Source organism: Oncorhynchus clarkii, chromosome 7 (assembly GCF_045791955.1).
Source record: "Oncorhynchus clarkii lewisi isolate Uvic-CL-2024 chromosome 7, UVic_Ocla_1.0, whole genome shotgun sequence".
NCBI classification, from domain to species: Eukaryota; Metazoa; Chordata; class Actinopteri; order Salmoniformes; family Salmonidae; genus Oncorhynchus; species Oncorhynchus clarkii.
In genome coordinates, this window is record NC_092153.1 from 47,093,061 (window position 1) to 47,118,105 (window position 25,045).

Genomic DNA, 25,045 nt, shown 5'->3' on the forward strand with positions numbered 1-25,045 from the left:
ATCAAATGATTGGCAGGCACATGCAGTTTCACCAGTAAAACAGGAATAATTATCCTCCACGATTGACGTGATAATGGCCTGTTTTGAAATGAGGTATTCCTAACTTGGTGTTTGAGGTTATTAAAAATATAACATTTTCTTGAGACAATATGTGTGGGCATAGGCAGACGTTGCAATTGGAGGAAGCATCCTGTAGTTGCAATTGGAGCTACCATCCTGTAGTTTTTCATTCCAACCCTAATCTAGCACACCTGATTCTAATAATTAGCTGGTTTATAAGATGAATCGGGTTAGTTACAACTGGGGTTAGAGTGAAACCTTACAGGATGGTAGCACTCCAGGGGTTTGAGAGTCCAGTAATGATAGGCTATTCAATAGGCTACATCTGCCAGTACAAACTTTGATTGAGTAAATTATGACATAATTTACATTTTTTTCCATTCCTCACCCACAAAAAGAGCACTACACTACTGCAGGTATGATCTATGGTATGTCTGTGGTCGGTGGTGTCTGTATGCCGCATGTGTTCCCCGCTGGCTTCATCCATCTAAGCAGAAGCCAAAATGCAACCATCCTGTGCTCATTACGAACAGGGTAAATAAAGGACCTTGAATGACAGCACCATGGACAACTCCTTTCACCCGGAGACTTCGGGGGCTGTTTTGATCGGATTATTTTACTGAGCCATCATTGCAATCCAATGCATGTACGATTTATTCAATAAACTGAGATGTATTGCGGCGCTGTACATTTTTTTTTGGGGGGGGGGGGGTGCACTACAGAAGGCCTGGTACACGACTGGTAAAGGCCCAGTGCACTATAGTGAAACAAAAGATTTTGCCCGCACTATAGACACTATTGATCTGCTAATACAGGACTAGTAAAGGCCCAGTGCACTACATTTGTGGAAAAAAAAATAATAAAAATATATAATTTTTTAAATTCAGATTTTTCAGGGGGTGCTGCAGCACCCTCTGCTCCTCTACTTCCCGTCGCTATGCCCTCTGTAGCACCTTGCGGTCAGAGGATGATCAGTTGCCAAAAACAGGAGGGGACTGAGCATTCATCCTTGAGGGGCCCCTGTGTTGAGGTTCAGCATGGCAGATGTGTTGTTGCCTACCCTCACCACCTAGATGCAGTCAATACATTGTATCATGTTTGAAACAAATGGAGAATTTAATTAATGTATTGCCAAATCCCCAATGTTTATAATATTCCTGAAAGAAAGTGCATTCTAATTCCCTCAAGAGTAGATGATTCTCACACCTCCCACACAGACATGAACAAATATTGTGAAATATACACATCAATCATTAAGACAAGCTATCAGGCACAAATAATGAACTGAAATTCCACACCGAAAACCGGTCCTAAAAATACCCACAGATCAAATATAACAACTTTGTAACCGGCATGAAAGCACACTTTTGGAATGACGTTTCCTCCTTGAGAGTGGCATAGTAATCTCTGCCCTTGATTGAGTACAGTAGACTGAGGAACCGAAACAATGCAGACACTGCTCAACGTGACTGAGTAACCAGGAGCAGTGGCCGTACAGAGGAGGTACTTTACCCCCCCCCCCCCCCCCGCCCCCGGGAAGACATATAAACGGCTGAGCCTGTGAGTCCGTACACCTCTGCCCTCACTGCACCACCGCCCTCAGGCACCCGCCTGGCCCACACCACTGTGACCCGATCAAGTCTTCAGAGAGTGAGAAAGAAAGAGGACTACTCAAGGAACTTTGAAAACAAGTTTTTCTGCATTTCGATTTATTTATCGATCTACTTATTTGGTGAAATGGCATGCAGAACTTGCCTCTGGCTGCTAGGGACAACATTTTTTACTTGCACAGTCCGCCTGGTTGTTGAGGGTACGGAGGTGGGAGCAACCCAGGGGTCGCAACCGGAGCCAGGGGTGGTGGGATCAAACCACAGCCAGGCTGGAGGGGGCCATGGGTCCAGCATCTCAGGGATACAAATCGTGACCTTTAAGTGGCACCATGTGGAAGCCCCCTACCTCATCGCCTTATGGATACTTGTGGCTGGGGTATCCAAGATGGGTATGTATACAGAGAGGGATGCTATCAGCACCAATGGCCTATCTATCAGACATGGGTGTCTAATTTCAATTCAGTCCTAATTAAAATTATGTGAAATTATTGTTTTCATTCAGTGTTTTAAACCTTTAGGAAGAGCAGTTCTTCAACAGGAGACCCAGACTGTACTCAGGCTCCACTTTGGAAAGTTATTTCATAATTTAGAATATTGTTAGACACAAACTGCTATGTCAGAGAATATACTGTGGAGTTAGTATCAGACAAAAATATGCTGGCAGACAGATATGTGACTACATTTCCCAATTGAGTGTTGTGTACCATTTACAATATTGACTTTTTGTACATTTGAAAAAAGTACAGACTCCGAGCATCAAAATTGTATATCATACGCGAAATATGGGAAAGTTATGCCTATTTGAAATGTGATTAACTTGTTATTCCAGAAAATCCACTTGAAAGTTTCTAACTTGCTGGAGAGCTCTTTTTTGAGTATGCCCATTCAGCATCGTTCACACCCTTTTCAGCTTTAGCCCCAACCATCTCCCCCATTTGAGTCTTCACGTGAGGCCATGTGCTAAACCGAGTGATTAAGGTAGTGTAGAAAACAAGTGGTGAAAGTAGTAGCCTATAAAAAGGAAATTCTCTAGGTAAAAACACTTTATCTAGTCCTTGGCCTATATCCAAACACGTTGTTCTTCATATTGTCTCTAGTAAACACAATGTATATCCAATCAAACCACCCCCCAGACTCATCTACCGTAGCTAAGTGGATGGGTCTCTATTGTCTAGACTTGTTCACATGTTCATGAAACACAATAGATGGCCATATCACCCCCAAACACACCTGGCTACGTTTATGGGTCATGTTATCATCTGGCTAAGTGGACTCTTTTGTTTAGACATGTAGCAAGCTAACTAGCTAAACACATAAATGTACCATAATCCCAACCCATACAGTTTAGTAATACAAACAGATTGTCATACACTTAGCCAGCCACCATGCATGAAATGATACAGCATTAATCTGCAGGTAAAGCTAACCAATCATCTAGCTAACAGTAGGCTACTGTATAACTAGCGATGCAAACAGATTTCTGACTAAATGAGATACGATTTATAATGTTAGCTGGCATTAGCTACCAAGCAACTAGTTATCTAGGTTTAGTCAGCTAACGTTCGCTAGCTAGCAAACAGTATTAAACAATGTTCAATATTCCCTTTATTTGTAGATGTAATCCAGTGAGAGTTGTCTTTTACAAGAGCCTTCTGAGTTATCTTTTCGTCTCTTTCATTTGCAATCAAACTTCCACATTTTGTCCATCTCCTTCTCATACTCTGCTTCTACTGGGCATTACACTGAGTTCAAAATTTGATCCACTTCTTCTGTGACAACAACACTGTTGATGTGTCATCACAAAACTCTGCAATGTCTGGTGCAATGACAATGTTGTTATTTGTTGTCACCCAAGTCAAAGATTTCTTAATCATCGGATTCCTTTTCAGAGTCAGGGAAAGTCAGCCCACCGTCCTCCAGAAAGTAGTCCATCACAACATTCTCCCACTGAGCTTTGTCGATAGAGTCTTCTAAATTCAGGGCAGCAATGTTGTTGAGAGCAGTAGCAACACATTTGCAGTTTTCCATTGCTATTATCTTTTTAAAAAATCAGCGTAGACTACTGACAGTCGTGAAGAGAGCACGACTACCTATTTTCCCCCTCAGGAGACTGAAAAGATTTGGCATGGGTCCCCAGATCCTCAAAAGGTTACACAGCTGCACCATCGAGAGCGTCCTGACCGGTTGCATCACCTCCTGGTATGGCAACTGCTCGGCATCCGACCGTAAGGTGCTACAGAAGGTAGTGTGTACGGCCCAGTACATCACTGGGGCCAAGCTCCCTGCCATCCAGGACCTCTATACTAGGAGGTGTCAGAAGAAGGCCCAAAGAATTGTGAAAGACTTCAGTCACCCAAGTCATAGACTGTTCTCTCTGCTACCGCATGGCAAACAGTACCGGAGTGCCAAGTCTAGGTCCAAAAGGCTCCTTAACAGCTTCTTCCCCCAAGCCATAAGACTGCTGAACAATTAATCAAATGGCCACCCAAACTATTTATAATGCCTCCCCCCCACACACACACTTTACCCCTACCTACATGTACAAATTACCTTGACAAACCTGTACGCCCGCACATTGACTCCGTACCGGTACCCCCTGAGGTCTCGTTATTGTTATTTTATTGTGTTACTTTTTATAAAACAATTTACTTTAGTTTATTTAGTAAATATTTTCTTAACTCTATTTCTTGAACTGCATTGTTGGATAAGGGCTTGTAAGTAAGCATTTCACAGTAAGGTCTACAACCGCACAAGTGACAAATAAAATTTGATTTGATCAGGGAAGCCTACATTGCCTTCAGACTTTTTCCACATTTTGTTACATTACAGCCTTATTCTAAAATAGATTAAATAAATAAAAAAATACTCAGCAATCTACACACAATACCCCATAAAGACAAAGTAAAAACAGGTTTTTAGAAATGTTTGCAAATGTATTAAAAATAAAAAACAGAAATACCTTATTTACATAAGTATTTAGATCCTTTGCTATGAGACTCAAAACAGAGCTCAGGTGCATCCTGTTTCCATTGATCATCCTTGAGATGTTTCTGCAACTTGATTGGAGTCCACCTGTGGTAAATTCAATGGATTGGACATTATTTGGAAAGGCACAGAACTCTCTATATAAGGTCCGACAGTTGACAGTGCATGTCAGAGCAAAAACCAAGCCAAGAGGTCGAGGGAACGGTAGAGCTCCGAGACAGGATTGTGCTGAGGCACAGATCTGGGGAAGCGTACCAAAACATTTCTGCAGCATAGAAGGTCCCCAAAAATGCTGTGGCCTCGATCATTCTTAAATGGAAGAAGATACACCAAGACTCTTCCTAGAGGTGGCTGCCCGGTATCTCTCTGCAATCGGGGGAGAAGGGCCTTGGTCAGGGAAATGATCATGAACCCGATGGTCACTCTGACAGAGCTCTACAGTTCCTCTGTGGAGATGGGAGAACCTTCCAGAAGGACAACCATCTCTGCTGCACTCCACCAATCAGGCCATTATATTAGTGGCAAGATGGAAGCCCCTCTTCAGTAAAAGGCACATGACAGCCCACTTGGAGTTTGCCAAAAGGCACCTGAAGACTCACACACTATGAGAAACAAGATTCTCTGGTCTGATGAAACCAAGATTTCACTCTTTGGCCTGAATGCCAAGCGTCACGTCTGGAGGAAACCTGGCACCATCCCTACGGTGAAGCATGGTGGTGGCAGCATCATGCTGTGGGGATGTTTTTCAGCGGCAGGGACCGGGAGACCAGTCAGGACCGAAAAAGAAAAAATGAATTCCCATGTTTATCGTTTTGCATTCAATAAATATATGAAAATGTATAAATGTTTGTGTGTTATTAGATTAAGCAGACTGTAATTGTATATTTTCATGACATAGATGAAGATCAGATCCCATTTTATAACCAAATTATGCACAAATCCAGGTAATTCCAAAGGGTTCACATACTTTTTCTTGCCACTGTATACTGTGTATGTATGTAAGACCGTAGGACCTAGAGGGGAAGAATAGGATTTGAGGTCAATTTTAAACACCAGACTGATCAAAGATAGCAGGCAATACCATCCCTCCAGTGAGAACAAAATCTGTCTTTTGTGTAGCATTTGTGCCATAAATAGGCCCAGCATAACGCTACTACTGTCTGGTAACTGTAGCTTTTGTCAGTGTTATCAAGGCAACACACTGTTCTCCCGACCAAGTGCTTTTAGCGTTTTACTCAAGTTCATGGGATATATTAAGACATTCCATAGATAACTGTTCAGAAATGTTGACAATGGTTTTTGAGTAGGTGTGAAATAAGTGTGAATGTGGCATCTTCTTACATACAGTACTTTATATTCTCAAGGCCAATCACTGTGCTTCAGACAGGAACAGTGCTTATGTCCAAAACAGTGGCAAAAAAGTAGAACATTTAGAAGGGAAGAAAAAGCTGAGCAAATGAGGAACAAAAATGCATGTTTTATTCAGTTAAAAGTTTCTCCAAACAAGTGAAGAATAATTTACTCAAAGATACTTTTCTAAGAGTTAGTCTGGAGTGGTCTCAATCCATGTAACTAACCAATAACCATACATGTCACAAAGGAAAAATCCTTTGAACAACAGCTTATCTATTTGTTTACTTAACATTTAACTAATTTATCCCAGATCCGGAGTGTTGGGTATACATCACTTGAGTATAAGTAACACATAAAATGGATTATAACTCTCCCAACAGCTTTTTCCAACTTGCTAAATATTTTATTTTCACAGCCAAGGTCCTCGAGGATAAATAAACAGAATAGTAAAGGAGAATCTAAACGTAATCTTTAATTGAGCTTCCAGCAATCAAGAGCAACCTGTAGCCTGAAACACCTCAGCAGAATATACAACCCTGAGGTACCGGAAAGATACAACCCTCAGCACTGTGGGTGGATGACAAATCCAGATGTTGCTGTGCATTGTCAGTGAATATCTCCACATTAAGATAGAGAAGAGGTCATCTGAATAAGTAGAATCTGATAAAACATTATGACTTATGAGAAATCCTTGCCTCATGCCACTTATCCAGAGTGTGAGTGAGTGATGAGCACATTTATAATGGTACGCTGCCAATGAATCATACTCCAGGGTTCAAAAGACTTTCTCAGTCATCCGAAATGGTTGATCATTTACAGACGTCGTATCCTCACACATTTTAATCTCTTTGCTTTACCGTTTAGTTAGGGATTTGAGTTTCAGCACCTTCCTGTGTGTGAAGCCCAAGAATGTTGTCAAGAAGGAACAGATGTCAATGTCTGACTCCCTAGTATCCTGTGGGCATCTTGATCCCGTTATTGCCCAAGGATCAACAAAGTGTAGGGAGGCCAGACCCTGTATTCTTAAAGCGTCTCAGAGAATGAGTTCTGATCTAGGATCAGGTCCTCCCAGTTCATGTATGCATATTCAGTGGGATCTTAAAGGCAAAACTAAACTGAGCCTAAATCAGCACTCCTACTCTGAGATGCTTTATGAACACAACTCCAGGGATCAAGAACGTGTAAGGTTGACTGAACTCATTACCCAATTACGCTCAAATAGTGCCAGCGACTCGGCACTGAAAAGTTAATGTTGACTTCAGAGGTTTGCCAGACAGTGAGCAGAGCACAAGCGCCACGAACTCTCTCTGAGGCATCATTGGAGTAAGGAAGCAGAAATAATTGACTGGGTTGGTACCTGAGACAGTTTATGGTTTAGGTCTGTTTGACTTGGCTCGTCTGCACCTGAATCTACCAAAATTATCCCTGTAATCTTTTCTACTCGCTGACACTCTTTGGCTCTCATTTCCTCTACGTATCACTGTCTCTCTGTTCCCCAACAGTGGTCGAGCTGAACCACAGCCTGACCAGTGTGATCCCGGAGAGCGCCCTCCTCATCCTCATCGGTTGGATCCTGGGCGGCATCATCTACGGGGCAGACAAGATGCAGACCTTCACCCTGACACCCACCGTCTTCTTCTTCTACCTGCTGCCCCAAGTCATCCTGGATGCGGGCTACTTCATGCCCAACAAGCTGTTCTTCAGCAACATGGGCGCCATCCTGGTTTACGCTGTGATTGGCACCTGCTGGAACGCTGCCACTGTGGGTCTCGGCCTCTGGGGGTGCTGGTTGGGCGGGGCCATGGGTAAGGCAGCCAACATGTTTGTCCCAAATGGCACCCCATTCACTATACAGTGGTACACTTCTTTTGACCAGGGGGTCCTGGTAAAAAGTAGTGACTATACAGGAAATAGGCTGTCATTTGGAACTGGCCCGACCAAAGCTTGAACTGATGATTGAAACTGGCATTTGTGAGGTCCTCAATCAGCAAGTTAACGGGTAATGTAGTTTAAAGGTCTGAGATCATTATACCTTTCACTCTGGGCCTCTGCAGGTGATATCGACATTGGTCTCCTTCAGTTCCTGTTGTTTGGGAGTCTAATTGCTGCTGTGGACCCCGTGGCTGTAATTGCCGTGTTTGAGGAGGTCCATGTCAACGAGGTCCTGTTCATCATGGTGTTTGGGGAGTCCCTCCTCAACGATGGTGTCACAGTGGTTTGTCTCACATTTTCATCCTCATTCAGCATTATTAGGTGTCCCAAATGACACCCAAATGGTGTGTCTCTGGTCAGAAGAAGTTCAATATGTAGACTAAGAATAGGGTGCCATTTAGGCCGCTGAATTAATGTTTACACTATAGTTTTTTGCCCACAAAATGTACTCAACTTTTGAAATGTGTTGCTTTAGTGAACTTTATCATTGCAAAGATATACCCAATGAGTGAAGTACAAAGGCAATACACAAACTGCATTCCAAGGCAGGGCTCCTTGGCTGAACTGCATGCATCAGTCATGTGCTTCACTCTGAGAATGCTGTCCGTTTGTACATAACATAAATCACATACAAATAGACCAGGAATAATTATGTTTGTCCAATGGATAGACTACACCATTTATTCCATTGATTGTAACACAATAAAGCAGGGTATTCAAACTTTTTCAGCAGGGACCCCATTTTTTGGCCATAATTTCTGGGGATGCTCATTTTTTGGCCATAATTTCTGGGGATGCTCATTTTTTTCTGCCGACACAACCCCACCCAAAATCTAATTACACAACGTTACATTCAGTCAATTTAGATTTTCAAATAACGTGAACTAGTAACCTTCCATCCACTGCATTTTCAGCTTTCTATGAGAACCAATACATACATTTACTCAATACAATTACATTTTTCAAATGATCTTTCTATACACCGTTTGTATATTGTCCCGTATATATTATATATATAGTTCCCCCCCTCCAAAATAAAAAATAAAGTTGCAATTTAAAAAAAATTAAATTCCCACCCCACTGCAATTCCTCGACACAGACTTTAAACACCACTGCATTAAATAACATACTGTTCTATTGATTTGGTTGCATTTGGTTCCCTAACCTCCCCACCTCCTCAGTGACCAGTCATCTTTATGTCCATGTTCCCTCAGGTGCTGTTCAATGTGTTTGATGCATTCGTGTCGCTGGGAGGGGCAGAAATCGATGCTGTAGAGATCATTAAAGGCATAAGTATGTAAGATCCACACACTTTTTGCATCCCAAATGACTGTTTCCCTATTAAGTGCACTATATAGGGAATACGGTGCCATTTGGGATGCAAATTTTTCAGCGTTGGATTCTCAGGCCAAATGCCAAGCCATTAACAACCCTGTCGTGTAATCAATAGTGACAACTTCTTGTGCCATCTTGAAGCAAACTGAAAGGGTAATGCAACAAGCAGTAGATTATGTAATCTGTTTAACTAAAATGTTATGTATTCATGAAATAATCAATATCCTTGTTCACTGTTTGCCTCTCCATATGTCCGTCTTCCTCTTTCTCACTCCTCTTTCGCACTCTCATTCTCTCCTTCTACCATGTGTAGTCTCGTTCTTCGTGGTGGCATTCGGAGGCTCCCTGGTTGGTATTATCTTTGCTCTGCTGATCTCGCTCCTGACCAGATGCACAAAGAACATCCAGATCATCGAGCCAGGCTTCATCTTCATCCTGGGCTACCTCTCCTACCTGACAGCTGAGATGCTCTCGCTATCCGCTATCCTGTCGTAAGTGCTTCTGAGTGTTATGTTGATTTATTAGGCCAACAATACCCTTTCCGTAAAGGGATGTTCTATTCAAAACACAACCTAACATGATTTTTCCACTTGGCTGTAATTGATTTGGATATGTATTTCAGTTACTTAGTACAGTGCATCCAGAAAGTATTCAGACCCCTTTACCTTTTCCACTTTTTTTTATGTTACAGCCGTATTCTAAAATGGATTAAAACATTTTTTTAAATCAATCGACACACCCTATAATGACAAAAGGAAAACAGGCTTGTAGAAATCTTTAGCACATCCATTAAGAATAAAAAACAGAAATACCTTATTTACATAAGTATTCAGACCCTTTGCCATGAAACTCGAAATTGAGCTCAGTTTCATCCTGTTTCCATTGATCATCCTTGAGATGTTTCTGGAACTTGATTGGAGTCTACCTGTGGTAAATTCAATTGATTGGACATGCTTTGGAAAGGCACACACCTGTCTATATATGGTCCCCCAGTTGACAGTGCATGACAGACCAAAAACCAAGCCATAGTGTCGAAGGAATTATCCGTAGAGCTCCGAGACAGGATTGTGTCAAGGCATAGGTCTGGGGAAGGGTACCAAAACATTACTGCAGCATTGAAGTTCCCCAAGAACACAGTGGCCTCCATCATTCTTTAATTGAAGAAGTTTCAAAGCAAGACTCTTCATAGAGCTGGCCGCCTGGCCAAACTCAGCATTCGGAGGAGAAGGGCTTTGGTCAGGGAGGTGACAAAGAACCCGTTGGTCACTCTGACAGAGCTCCAGAATTCCTCTGTGGAGATGGGAGAAACTTCCAGAAGGACAACCATCTCTGCAGCACTCCACCAATCATTCCTGTATGGTAGAGTGGCCAGACAGAAGCCACTCCTCAGTAAAAGGCAAATGACAGCCCGCTTGGAGTTGCCAAAAGGCACCTAAAGACTCTGACCATGAGAAACAAGATTCTCTGGTCTTATGAAACCAAGATTGAACTCTTTGGCCTGAATAACAAGAGGAAACCTGGCACCATCCCAAAGATGAAGCATGGTGGTGGCAGCATCATGCTATGGGGATGTTTTTCAGAGGCAGGGACTGGGTGACTAGTCAGAATTGAGGGAAAGATGAATGGAGCAAAGTACAGAGAGATCCTTGATGAAAACCTGCTCCAGAGCGGGTTCATGATCTAACAGGACAACGACCCTAAGCACCAAGCCAAGACAACACAGGAGTGGCATCAGGACTCTGAATGCCTTTGAGTGGCCCAGCGAGAGCCTGGACTTGAACTTGATCGAACATTTCTGGAGAGACCTGAAAATAGCTGTGCAGCTACGCTCCCCATCCAACCTGACAGAGCTTTAGAGGATCTGCAAAGAAGAAGGAGAGAAACTCCCTAACTACAGGTGTGCCAAGCTTATAGCGTCATACCCAAGAAGAATCGAGGTTTAAATCGCTGTCAAAGGTGCTTCAACAAAGTACTGAGTAAATGGTCTGAATACTTACGCTACCGTTCAAAAGTTTTAGAACACCTACTTATTCAAGGGTTTTTCTTTAATTTGACTATTTTCTACTTTGTAGAATAAGACATTAAAACTATGAAATTAACACATATGGAATCATGTAGTAACCAAAGTGTTAAACAAATCAAAATATATTTGAGATTCTTCAAAGAGCCACCATTTGCCTTGATGACAGCTTTGCACAATCTTGGCACTCTCTCAACCTGCTTCACCTGGAATGCTTTTCCAACAGTTGAAGGAGTTCCCACATATGCTGAGCACTTGTTGGCTGCTTGTCCTTCACTCTGCGGTCCGACTCATCCCAAACCATCTCAATTTGGTTGAGGTCGCGGAATTGTGGAGTCCAGGACATCTGATGCATCTGACGTTTTTAAATTTATTAAATACATTTGCAAACATTTCTAAAAACCTATTTTGGCTTTGTCATCATGGGGTATTGTGTGTAGATTTATGATGGGAAAAAAACTATTTAATCCATTTTAGAATAAGGCTGTAATATAACAAAATGTGGAAAGAGTCAAGTGGTCTGAATGCACTGTATGTACAGTATGAGCCTTATAAAAGATTATGGTCCATAATCTTTGGGCCCTCTACTCACCATGAAATACGATCCATTTGCCTGCTGTGCCATAGGATCGTGTTTTGTGGCATCTGCTGTCAGAAGTATATCAATGCCAACATGGATGAGAGGTCGGTCACCACAGTACGATACGTCATGAAGGTGTTCGCCAATGGCTCAGAGACCATCATCTTTGTCTTCCTCGGCATCTCGGCCATAGATCCAGCTGTATGGGTTTGGAACACAGGCTTCATCCTCCTCACACTCCTCTTCATCTTTGTGTTCAGGTTCATAGGTCAGTTGTGATCTTTAGTATGATTTTGTGAAATCACTGCTGACTCCATTTCATTCTTCATAGGATGAACAATATTGTAGTTTGGAAGCTTAGGGCTGATTATAAACTTGCAATCCCTGTGTATGTAGCTCAGTATTTTACTAAAAGATTCTCATTCAAGGCTTCACATTACCAGCACTAACACTCTGTGTGTCTATGTATTTGTGTGTGTTTTTACATCACAGGGGTCTTTCTCCTTACCTGGATTTTGAACAAGTACCGACTGGTTCCCTTGGAGTTCATTGATCAGGTGGTGATGAGCTACGGTGGCCTGCGAGGGGCAGTTGCCTACGGCCTTGTGGCCATGCTGGATGAGAATAAGTTCAAAGAGAAGAATTTGATGGTCAGCACCACCCTCATAGTGGTGTACTTCACTGTCATGCTGCAGGTAAAATGGCTAATTTAAATGTAAAACTTCAGTCCATTGCGATTTCATTAGTTGTGGAAATGTTTTTCTTCCATAGTGTAATATGTCTTGACTTGAATAGACTGGCATATGTTAATTACCAGTTTACTATATATTCTTCTTCTTTGGTGCAGGGAATAACCATGAAACCACTGGTCACCTGGCTGAAAGTGAAGAGAGCAGCCGTGACAGAACTCACACTAGCTGAAAAAATACAGAATAGGGTAAATATTTGGTTAGAAGTCTTTGTTGTTCATCAACCTGAGAATCAGATAACTAACTATACATCTCTCTTATAAATCCACAAAGTAAAGTTTCACCTTTTGTTGTGTCAGATCTTCAGGGTCAAACCACAAAAGTCAAAACCCACCTCCAATATAGCTGAACCCTTATTTTACAAGGCATCAGCCATTTAATCTAACAGTGTTGAAATTGGTTGACCTAAATATATTCTTGACAAAATAAATCCATGACTCACCATTCATTTGTATTTGTTCAGACCTTTGACCACATGCTTGTCGCCATAGAGGACATTTCTGGACAAATAGGACATAACTACATGAGAGACAAGTATTTGGACACTAACATCACATTATCAACTTCAATAAGTTATTATCATATTATAAGTACAGTTTGAATTAATATATCACATACCATACCTTGAAAGACAGAACGTTAGCACAGATTTTTAGAATTGTATCCTTTTCCTATCTTCTCGTATCCTTCTAAGGTGGCATAACTTTGAGGAGAGGTGGTTGTGCTGGTTCTTGATGAAGCCCTCTGCCAGGAAATCCCGTGACTACATATTCAACATCTTCCACCAGCTCAACCTCAAGGATGCCATGAGCTATGTAAAGGAGGTAAGAGCAACTCACAAGGTCAGGGAAAGCCATGACAATTTAATACTGTATTTACAAACGCAATATATTAACCACCAAGATCACTGATCTACAGTAACATTAACAAATAAAGAAATTGGATGGCAGACCATGAAGTCTTCTTATGCTCCCACCATAGGGAGAACGCAGAGGCTCATTGGCGTTCGTTCGAAATGAGACCAAGGCCGATGTGGATTTCAATAAGAAGTTTCGTGCCAGTTTCTCTGAGATTATGCCTGACATCATGGCAGATAACATGGGACCGGATCATGTTCCACTCTCCTCTATCTTGTAAGCAACATTTCCTGACTTTAGGGTTCTGGTCATGCACTAAATAGGGACTAGAGTGTCATTTGGGATGCTGTCTAAAACACATGCATCATTAACTTGGGTTGGCGTAAACCCTTTTTTCATTCTATGGCAACTATAAATGCATACCATCACAGGGAACTGTTTCATTGGAAGATGCAGGATGACTAGCATAAACATGACTTATTTATGAGAAACATTACATCAGGAAGCAGAGAAGGGAAATGTCCCTTAAACGTAATCCAAGGGATTACCATCAGTTTTCTAAATGTTCTTTGACAGAGAGGAACCCACATTCACAAAAATGTTATTAAATAACATCAGGATCACTATAGGTCTTATTTCCAACAAAGGATTGAATAGTTGTAGATGTCTTTTTCTTATCCAACAGTTGATCTATGATTTTCCAAGTTTACTTTATATTATTGAAGAATTCTTGTAATTTGTTAGTAAAATATATTTTGGGGGGGTATCCGAAGTAGGTGAGTAGATTTGTTCTTATACTTTTTATAAGTTGCAGAATTCAGGGGAGAGGGATTTGTGATTTGTCATCTTTATCTGGATCCCAATTAGCTGATGCCATGATGATATATAATCTTTCTTTCTAATAGTTTTAAGTAACTACTATTATTATACCACCAAATATGATGATTCAAAATAGAAACAAAAGCATACAGTAGCAAAAGCATGGTTAGTAGACACTAACTTTTTGTAGAGTAAGATCCTTCTCCTTGCTCCTCAATGTACTGTAACACTTGAAATACTGTAGGTCTGGTACGTTTTCAGTGTCTGCCCTCCAGTGGCCAGCTAAATAACAACAGTGTACATTTATATTTCCTCCCTTCTAGACAGGATATTGTGCCCTCTGTCTGCCTAGACATGCATGAGCAGGACCTGACAATGAGGGAGTCAGAGGACTTTAATGCACACCATCTACTGCAGCAGCACTTGTACAGAGGCAGGAAACAGGTATTAGAGCACTCAAAAATCTCAGGGGCGGTTTCCCGGACATCGATTAAGCCTTGTCCTGGATTTAAAAACAAACTCAAAAGAGAATCTCAGGATTAGGCTTAATCTGTGTCTTAAATACCCCTCAATGTTGAGCAATTATCTTAGCACCAAATCACTTATCATTAGTTTGCCACTGTCACTGGTTGCTTGTTTCATCGTATTAGTTTGTGTGCTAACAGGCCAGTTGTAATCCTTTTACCTTTTATTTTTGTTGATACTGTACTCAAAGGGAAATCCCAATCTTTGGGAGTAAATGTATGGGGATTCTGTCTCCTAAAGCATCTCCTGCATCTTGTCAATCCACAATCAGCCATACACAGATTAAGATGGTCAGTTACCCTGCTCTCTTCCTCTCATTCCCTCAACAGCACAGACACAGGTACAGTCGGAGCCACCTCGAAACCAACAGGGATGAGAATGAGGTGCAAGAGATCTTCCAGAGAACAATGAGAAGCCGTCTAGAGTCATTCAAGTCAGCCAAAATGGGTGTCGCCCCTGCCAAGAAGATCCAAACCAAGCATCAAAAGAAAGATAAACCACAAAAGGTCAGGGGTGAAGGCACTTTTTCCCCCTTCCTCCGTGTCCGACCTCATAGCCATCCTCTTATAGGCAATGTAATGTGTATGTTGTGTAATTTCATGTTATGTCATTTTTAGATGCCAAATGGAAACTCTTCGGATAAAAGTAAAAACCATCCTTTTGGGGATAAAGGTACTTGCTCTTTGCTTTTCACTTCTCTTTTGCATTATATGAAATGGTTAAGGGGGGAAAGATGAGGCTGATTACATTTGCTTTCTGCCATTTGGGCTTAGATACCTCTGCTAACGTAACAGGCATAAAAGAAATGACTCAAACTAGATCCCCCACATTTTGGTCTTGATGAGAATAAAACCTTTTAGGGGAAGGTTCTCTTCTGCACTGTTCATCCAATCCAGTAAATGTGGAGGAGTTAAGATGGAGTGTCACCTTGTTAACATCCAAAAACAGAAGTCGCGTCTAGGCCTGTGGCAGTCATGAACGTTTTTCAGACGGTTATTTTCATACAAAAGATTGCTGCTGATGCCCGCCTTTAGGAACATCTACATTTAAAAAAGGCTAATAAATCAATGTCATGTACACCACCACAATGAATCCATTATTTATTTTAGGTCGGTCTAAAGAAACATTATGATATGATGAAAATGTATGGAAACCATGTGTTTGATACCATTCCACTGATACCGGTCCAGCCATTACCACAAGCCCGTCCTCCCCAATTAAGGGGCCACCAACCTCCTGTGGTATGCATAATAATACAGTCCCACTCAAAGGCGATTAGTGGAATTTGTTTAATTTTGGAGAATAGGCTAGACTAATTATTTACCAAAGACATCGTTAATCAGTTTTTATTTAAAAAATTCTGCCCTGTGTAATATGCGGTAGGCTATGTATTGTATAACGGCCCAATAACTATTTAAACAAAAACATTTGGGCTGGGCTCATATTGGCCTATGCGTATGGATAAGCTCTAATATGCAGATGCGTGTTTTGAATGAATCATCACCTTAGAAAGCGCTGTCGACTTCGTTGTTAGGCTTTGAAACAACATCCACAGCCACCATTTTTCCACTCAGTTTCAACCTGTTGTTGAACTCATTTCTTCAAATTGATCAATCACAGTGAGGTGAGTGTTTTAAAAGCACAATACTATTTTGATAAGTGTTTGATGTGATTTTCAATTGCATTTGCATTGATGTCAGTGTGGTTAGAGCACGTGTTAAACTCATTCCATGGAGAGTCGAGTGTCTCCAGGTTTTCACATCTCCCTTGGACTTGATGAATTAAGGTCACTGATTAGTAAGGAACTCCCTTCACCTGGTTGTCTAGGTCTTAATTTAAAGGAAAAAACAAAAACCCACAGACACTAGGCTCTCTATGGAATGAGTTTGACACCCATGGGTTATATGGACATTAGAGTCCTGCGTGCCAGGCCGTTAGCGACCTGATGGTCGTTAGCGAGTTGGGTACTACTAAGCATGTCCAGAGTGCATAAGAGGAGATTACCCCTATTCAACAGTCAAGTGTAATTTTACTGCAGTCATGACTCATTACCGCCGGTGTGGTGGTAATACTGTCACTGCAACAGCCCTAGTCTCATCACAGGCTCTCGCTTCCATTTCCCCTGAAAACCAGAACATACGGTTGTTGACAACCCCGCAGATTCTACCCCTGCATAAATGAACAACATAATTTCATTGTTTTCTGATTGGCTGTTTCGCTCTGCCTCCAGATTTTGAGTTTTCTGAAGGAGACTGTGGCTCTGGTGACGAGGCTGCTGGCGATTTATTCCCCATGAGGGCCTATAGAGTAGAAGGTAAGAGTCTTCTTCACATCAACTCAAGACTAATGAAACCAACCAATTTAAACATGCCAAAGCCACACTAAAACCATTTGGGTACTAACACTAATCTCACCTCAGAAACCTTTCAGACAGTTAAATCAATTCCATTAATTCTATCCCTTCTGGTGTAGCTGGAATAGTGAACCCAGCCTTCATGGCAGAGATGGACCCCATGGACAACATGCAACAGATCCCACATGTAGCACTTCTTCCACAAACTTTGAACTCCTTTGACACCTAACCCTGGGTCCTGGTCATGACCCCAGTTGCCAAAGAATCAAACATTGCACCTGCTCTTTGACAAAACATTTACTAGGGCATGTTTTCTTTGCTGTGCAGTTGTTTAATCATAGTTCTGTATCCCCAGACAAAACATTCCAGGTCCAGTAACCCTTGTGCCCTCCAAAAAAGGCTTTCAGTCTTGACTGAGCTCTTCCCTCTTCTTAGTGTATGTTTGGTTGTAGGTTAGGTTTTTTAAAGTAAAGGGAACTGTGCTGTATATAACTCCATCGTAACACATGAAGATCATCATGAGTCCAACACCAAATAAGAATGTTGGACATTTGACCTTGCCATCCAAATCCATGGTAAATTCTGACCCGGTTTACCTGACAAAACCAATCCCTCAAACAATCCAGGCTTTGACTGGCTTGCTCACATCCCATGTAGGCTGACAGTGAAAGAAAGTTCAGTCACACTTTATTTGGATAGTCCCATATAGATAATCTACGGCTGGTCGTATTATTTACATTTGAGTCATTTAGCAGACGCTCTTATCCAGAGCAAGTTACAGAGTTACAGTGCTAGGAGGGACAAGAACATATCACAGGCATAGCAAGTACATTTTTACTCAGTAAAGTAGGGTGGGTGTCAGAAGGGGGGAAGGAGAAAAGTATCTAAGTGCCATCCGCATAGCAATGATAGGAGAGACCATGTGAGGATATGAAGGAGCTCCTCCTGACCGGCTTAGCTGTCCACAGCTCTGTTCTGTAGACTTGCAATGATTCACTCAGCCACAGAGCAGGAGGGGCTGGGAGAAAAGGGGACAGTGCGAGTCATAAGATGCGGAAAGGGAGGAGGGTAGGGCCGACGAGGCAGAATCAGGAGACAGGAGAGAGAAGGATTTATCAGAAGGGAGAGATGGTAGAATAGAAGAGGAGAGAGTAGTGGGAGAGAGAGAGCGAAGACCATGACCATTTGGGTAGGGGCTGAATGGCTAGGTTTGGAGAAGAGTGAGACAGAAAAGGAAACAAAGAAGTGATCAGATACCTGGAGGGGGGATTGTAGTGAGATTAGTAGAAAAATGAGGTCAAGCATATTGCCTGCTTTGTGAGTGGGAGGGGACTGGGTAAGGCTGAGGTCAAAAGGAGTGGAAAGAAAGAAATCGAAGGCAGATGTCGGGGAGGTTGAAGTCGCCAAGTATGAAGAGCGGTGAGTCATCACCAGGAAAACACCATATCAAGGTGTCAAGCTCATTGAGGAACTCTCCAAGGGCACCTGCAGGGGATAGATGACAACAATGTTAAGCTTGAGTGGACAAGTGACAGTGACAGCATGGAATTCAAATGAGAACAGGTGAGTGAGGGAGAAAATAGAACATTTCCACTTAGGAGAAATGAGTAGCCCTGTGCCACCACCGCGACGACCAGATGCTCTCAGACTTTGAGAGAAAACATAGTCAGATGAAGAGAGAGCAGCTGGAGTAGCAGTGTTCTCTGGGGTGATCCATGTCTCCGTCAGGGCCGAAAAGTCAACGGACTGAAGTGTACCATAAGCTGAAATAAACTTGCCGTTCTTGACTGCAGATCGGCAGTTCCAAAAGCTGCCAGAGAGACCAGGAATTGCACATGGATTGCGCGCGCAAGGTACACTAAATTAGAATGGTTGCAACCAAGGGGTGGGGAGAGTCTTTGAAGCCTACAGGGAGAGGAGTGGACAGGTATAGAAAACACAGTTTCCAAAGCCACAAAATAGCAAAATGAGATCATCTGAAAATAACTAGGTAAGATACTGAAGTGAGAGTGTAGTGTGGGAGCCTTCCTATCTTTCCTTCCTCTAATAACTATGCAGAACAACAAGGCAGAACAGTCTTAGTTTTGAGATGAGACCACCACTGACACGACCACAGCTTACAGCTGCCACTGAGAAAACAGAGGAGATTGAGGAGATTGAACAAACTATACTGTATGTTGATAAGCAACTGCTTGCTGAGGTTACAGTTAGGGTTAGGTTTGGAATAACCGTTAGGGTAAGGGTTAAGGTAAAGATTTGGGTTAGGATAAGGTTAGAGTTAGGGTTAGGTTTGGAATAACCGCTAGGGTAAGGGTTAAGGTAAAGATTTGGGTTAGGATAAGGTTAGAGTTAGGGTTAGGGTTAGGTTTGGAATAACCGTTAGGGTAAGGGTTAAGGTAAAGATTTGGGTTAGGATAAGGTTAGAGTTAGGGTTAGGTTTGGAATAACCGTTAGGGTAAGGGTTAAGGTAAAGATTTGGGTTAGGATAAGGTTAGAGTTAGGGTTAGGTTTGGAATAACCGTTAGGGTAAGGGTTAAGGTAAAGATTTGGGTTAGGATAAGGTTAGAGTTAGGGTTAGGTTTGGAATAACCGTTAGGGTAAGGGTTAAGGTAAAGATTTGGGTTAGGATAAGGTTAGAGTTAGGGTTAGGTTTGGAATAACCGTTAGGGTAAGGGTTAAGGTAAAGATTTGGGTTAGGATAAGGTTAGAGTTAGGGTTAGGTTTGGAATAACCGTTAGGTAAGGGTTAAGGTAAAGATTTGGGTTAGGATAAGGTTAGAGCTAGGGTTAATGGATAGTTGAAATGTTGTTGATAGTTATTGAACATCTACTTGGGACAATCCAAGTAAAGTGTTACCAAAAGTGTAACGACACACCATATTTAAGTTCATAGAATGAGACCAAACAAGCAAGTTTATTCAGACTGTCATTTTTGTGACCACCTCATGTCCTCACCCTTTATTGTGATCAAATTATGTCGATTTTTTTGATGATAAAGAATATAAAGCACTTTATATGACAGTAATTTATTGAGAGGATGACATAATCTAATGCAATTTTAACAACTGAAATGCTGTCAATCACTTTGTGTTTTCTTCCATTTGTTTGAGAGATTTGTAGCCATTTTTGGGGTCAAGATGTGGTTAGTGTTGAGAGATTGAATTTTACAGATGTAAATGTCACTTGTATAGTAAAGAAATAACCTATTTATTCACCAATAAAGTTTATTGGTTACCTGTATCGTGTATCAGTCTGTTCAGCATTGCATTAGACTAATCTAAGCAGACTATTGTTTCATGGGAGACATATCATTCAATAATTAACTTACAATGGTGTCACTCATCATAGCCAGGAGTTCTACCACAATGACTAGCTTGGTACTCTGTTACGGTAAACGTGTGAAAACTGTAAATCTATAGATTTTCCATTTTTATACCTTTACTATAACATCCCCATTGAGAGATGCCCTAACAATAGCCTCTAGAATAAACCTGTTACACTCGCACCTCCCTCAAACGTACAGGTTAGCTGCAGTGAATAAACAATGATTTGAAATCTTATATTTGGCAATACACATCATGAATTAGTTCCTATGAATAAACAGATCTAAAATGTACAAGGGTCCAAGGAATGCGCAACAAAATACAGCAGCAGTTAATTACTTTAATTTTGAACTTGAGGATCAGACCAAAAAAGTGACAGAGATGAACAGATGGTACTGAAACTGGCACAGATGTTGACCAACTTTCTAAGGGAAATCAGGCTCAGCAGAATGTCATTGGTATAATACAGTAATGGTAACATGGGCCCTGGTCAAAAGTAGTAAACTATAAAGGGAATAGGTGTCACGCCCTGGCCATAGAGAGGCTTTTATTCTCTATTTTGGGTAGGCCAGGGTGTGACTAGGGTGGGCATTCTAGTTTCTTTATTTCTATGTTTTCTGTTTCTATATTTTGGCCAGGTATGGTTCTCAATCAGGGACAGCTGTCTATCGTTGTCGCTGATTGGGAATCATACTTAGGCAGCCTTTTATCCTTTGTATTTTGTGGGTAATTGACTTTGTTAGTGGCACTATAGCCCTAGTATGCTTTACGGTTGTTTCTTTGTTTCTTGTTTTGTTGACGACATTTACATAAATAAAGGAAAATGTACTCTCACCACTCTGCACCTTGTTCCGGTCATTTCCACAACGACATCCGTGACAATAGGGTGCAATTTGGGATGCAGCCATTGGTCTACATAGAGGACCAGTCAGTCAACCCGCCTGGATAACATTTCAAGCCGCAATGTACAACTTACATCACTGTTAAAATCCTAAAACACACTGACTAGATTCACATTCATTTTCAACAAACCCTATTTCCATCATTTGCATTAGTGCTCATAGGGATAGAAAAGTGAAAGATATTTTGAGGATCCATAGGCAGGAATCCGCAGCGGTCCACCCATTAAGAAGTTAGAAAAAACAACAACAATAATAATATACACTACCGTTCAAACGTATAGAAATGTCCTTGTTTTTGAAAGAAAAGCACATTTTTCATCCATTAAAATAACATTGAATTGATCAGAAATACAGTGTAGACATTGCTAATGTTGGAAATTACTATTGTGGCTGGAAACGGTTGATTTTTAATGGAATATCTACATAGGCGTACAGAGGCCCATTATCAGCAACCATCACTCCTGTGTTCCAATGGCACGTTGTGTTAGCTAATCCAAGTTTATCATTTTAAAAGGCTAATTGATCATTAGAAAACCCTTTTGCAATTATGTTAGCACAGCTGTAAACTGTTGTCCTGATTAAAGAAGCAATAAAACTGGCCTTCTTTAGACTATTTGAGGATCTGGAGCATCAGCATTTGTGGATTCAATTACAGGCTCAAAATGGCCAGAAACAAAGACCTTTCTTCTGAAACTCATCAGTCTATTCTTGTTCTGAGAAATGAAGGCTATTTCATGCGAGAAATGACCAAGAAACTGAAGATCCTGTACAACGCGGTGTACTACTCCATTCACAGAACAGCATAAACTGGCCCTAACCAGAATAGAAAGAGGAGTGGGAGGCCCCGGTGCACAACTGAGCAAGAGGACAAGTACATTAGAGTGTCTAGTTTGAGAAACAGACGCCTCACAAGTCCTCAACTGGCAGCTTCATTAAGTAGTACCCGTAAAACACCAGTCTGAACGTCAACAGTGAAGAGGCGACTCCGGGATGCTGGCCTTCTAGGCAGAGTTGCAAAGAAAAAGCCATATCTCAGACTTGCCAATAAAAAGAAAAGATTAAGATGGGCAAAAGAACACAGACACTGGACAGAGGAACTCTGCCTAGAAGACCAGCATCCCGATTTGCCTCTTCACTATTGACGTTTGGACTGGTGTTTTGCTATGTAGATATTCCATTTAAAAAATAACATGTTTAAAAAAAAGCAATTTCCAGCTACAATAGTAGTACATTTACAATAATAGTACATTTACAACATTACCAATGTCTACACTGTATTTCTGATCATTTTGATGTTATTTTAAAATGGACACAATTTTTTTTTATTTCTTACAAAAACAAGGACATTTTTAAGTGACCCCAAACTTTTGAACAGTAGTGTATGTGTCTAGATCTTCTCTCGGGTGACATTTCTAATGGTGGCCCTAGTGAATATATCTGTCTTGAGTCAATCATGTACTAAGTGTGTGTGTCTTACATTCTGTTTGGAGACATTCCTTTTTTTGCACAAAGACAGATTTGATTCACCTTCAACCCTGTACTTGAATCTCCTGGAATTGCGTTTAGTATTACAATGATGGTGGTGTTGGTGGTGATGATGATTACAATGATGAAGAAAACCATTTTTTTCTTCTCTAAACCTTGGCACAAACAGAAGGGTAGTATTACATGACAGCTACACTCCTCTGAAGCTATGGTACATAGTATCTTAATGTGTGAAGATGTTTTACTTGATAGTCTGTAAAGAGAATTAATCTTACATATGTCTTTCATTTTAGATTCGATGATATGGATTCTTTTTGATTCTGAATGTATATGTTGTTATTAATATACAATTATTATTTAACTTGAAAGGAAATACCCTATAAACATGTATGTATTACAGAGTATGTTTGTAATATAACATGTGGGTGGCAGGTGTGCTAGCGGTTAAGAGCATTGGGCCATTAACCAAAGGGTTCGAATGCCCGAGCTGACTAGGTGAAAAATCTACAAATGTGCCCTTGAGCAAGACAATTAACCCTAATTGTTCCTGTAAGTCACTCTGGATAAGAGTGTCTGCTAAAATGTCAAAATGTGAGATGAGATCGTGACCCTTTAGGTCAGAGTTTAGTCTGTAGCGTCATTCCAAACCAGTACATCACCTCTGACCCTGTGATGTCACTGGTATTTATTCACAATATGTACCGTATAGCAATTTTTGTCAGAGTTGATATTTATTATCCTTATACTGTGGGATCTGTCTGTGAATGGGAGGTGAATTGCATTGGGCAGGCTTTTGTTCCAGCCTAGCACTAAACACACCCGATTCAACATATCAACCTCTCATCAAGGCTTTAATAAGCTGTATCAGGTGTACTAATGCTGATATGTAACTTAGTAAGCATGCACACCCTATGGCTCTCCAGGACCAGGACTGACCACCCCTGGCTTGGGGAGTGTGTGGGGGTCTGGGTTAAACCAAGTATGGCTCTCTGTTTTTAAGGTTTATGACTGCTTGCATGTATTACATTCCTCTGACCCAGATGCTATTGTAGCAGTTGTTGCATTTTGACTATATTAAGTTAAGAGACACCCGACTGCAAGTCATAATGTCATCACAGTAAAAGGGAACGGCAATGGTGGTCTATTTGTCTCCCTTCCTGCTCTCTTCCTCTGACTCTCTCCCTCTATCTGTGAGGATGGGATACTGATCCAAGCACTATGAAACTGACATGTCTGTGGGAACTGAAAGACTGAAAGATTGTAATACAGTTTGACGTGCTTTGACTGAAGCAATACATTTGGCTACTTTGGGTGTTAAAGTGACTTTGGTAGACTTTGGGGGCCTTGAAAAGCACTTATAATAAAATGTATTATGTGTTTGTTTCTGATGACACTGGAGAGCTTTGTGCATTAGAGCTAATAATGTACCATGCCAGGTAGGGGAGTGCATTTCACTGATCCCCGCGTCACCACAAATCTCTGTTTTAACTAGTCATAAATGTTTATATACAACATATTTATACAGTAGAGATCATGTTTGAGCCAGAAATTCAAACACAGTCTAATTTTAGTCAGTGGTAATATTTTGCATTTGAGTCATTTAGCATACACTCTTATCAAAAGCAACTTACAGGAGCAATTAAGGTTAAGTGCCTTGCTCCAGGGCACATTTAAAAATGATTCACCTTATCAGCTTCAAACCAGCGACCTTTAGGGGACTGGTCCAACGCTCTAACCACTAGGCTACCTGCAACCCAACTTTCTCAATAATTAATAATAATTATTGATAATTAATTCTATGATGACTGAAAACACAACCGTGGTTGGAAAGCAACCATTGTAAACAAAGTGACATGGCAGGCTGTTTAGCTCTTGCATTTGCTTTCTTTGGATTTGTGGCTACATCTCATTATTGTAATCCTTATTTGAATATTCGATGCGGGTTGTTGTAAACTGAGTGTATTAATTGGAGAGAGTTTCTATGCACTTTAGCCTCATTCTATGCATGCACATAGCCACATCCAGACAACTCCGATATGAAGTGTTTTTTCTCAAAGTTGCCGGATGTCACATGACCTACTTAGGTCAGTGCACTCGTAACAACTTAAGCATTAGGAAACGTATATTTGATTAAATAAACCTCACCTTGCAAATAAGC

The 25,045-nt window shown here is 41.2% G+C and overlaps 1 protein-coding gene across 2 annotated transcripts; it reads left to right on the forward strand.

The window, feature by feature from the left end:
- Nucleotides 1-1,797: 1,797 nt before the first annotated feature.
- On the forward strand, nucleotides 1,798-18,418 carry LOC139414284 (sodium/hydrogen exchanger 3-like). Of its 2 annotated transcripts, XM_071162194.1 has the most exons (16): nucleotides 1,929-2,059; nucleotides 7,511-7,813; nucleotides 8,063-8,223; nucleotides 9,155-9,233; nucleotides 9,589-9,766; nucleotides 11,923-12,143; nucleotides 12,368-12,570; nucleotides 12,723-12,812; nucleotides 13,088-13,158; nucleotides 13,319-13,448; nucleotides 13,606-13,757; nucleotides 14,624-14,744; nucleotides 15,155-15,331; nucleotides 15,443-15,497; nucleotides 17,056-17,139; nucleotides 17,298-18,418. In XM_071162194.1, exons 1-16 carry the CDS (start codon nucleotides 2,056-2,058, stop codon nucleotides 17,405-17,407), a joined length of 2,139 nt encoding a protein of 712 aa, XP_071018295.1. In that variant the 5' UTR covers nucleotides 1,929-2,055; the 3' UTR covers nucleotides 17,408-18,418. The 2 variants fall into 2 exon arrangements, with proteins under 2 accessions (XP_071018294.1, XP_071018295.1); XM_071162193.1 differs by lacking the exons at nucleotides 15,443-15,497; nucleotides 17,056-17,139; nucleotides 17,298-18,418 and having other exon boundaries at nucleotides 1,798-2,059; nucleotides 15,155-15,442.
- Nucleotides 18,419-25,045: the final 6,627 nt, after the last annotated feature.

Excerpts from the sequence above, each read along its gene's own strand:
- LOC139414284 (XM_071162193.1), top strand. The coding sequence starts at position 1,798 with ATGGCATGCAGAACTTGCCTCTGGCTGCTAGGGACAACATTTTTTACT. Across the intron at positions 8,224-9,154 it reads TCAACGATGGTGTCACAGTG|GTGCTGTTCAATGTGTTTGA; the intron begins GTTTGTCTCACA and ends ATGTTCCCTCAG. Across the intron at positions 14,745-15,154 it reads TGTACAGAGGCAGGAAACAG|CACAGACACAGGTACAGTCG; the intron begins GTATTAGAGCAC and ends TTCCCTCAACAG.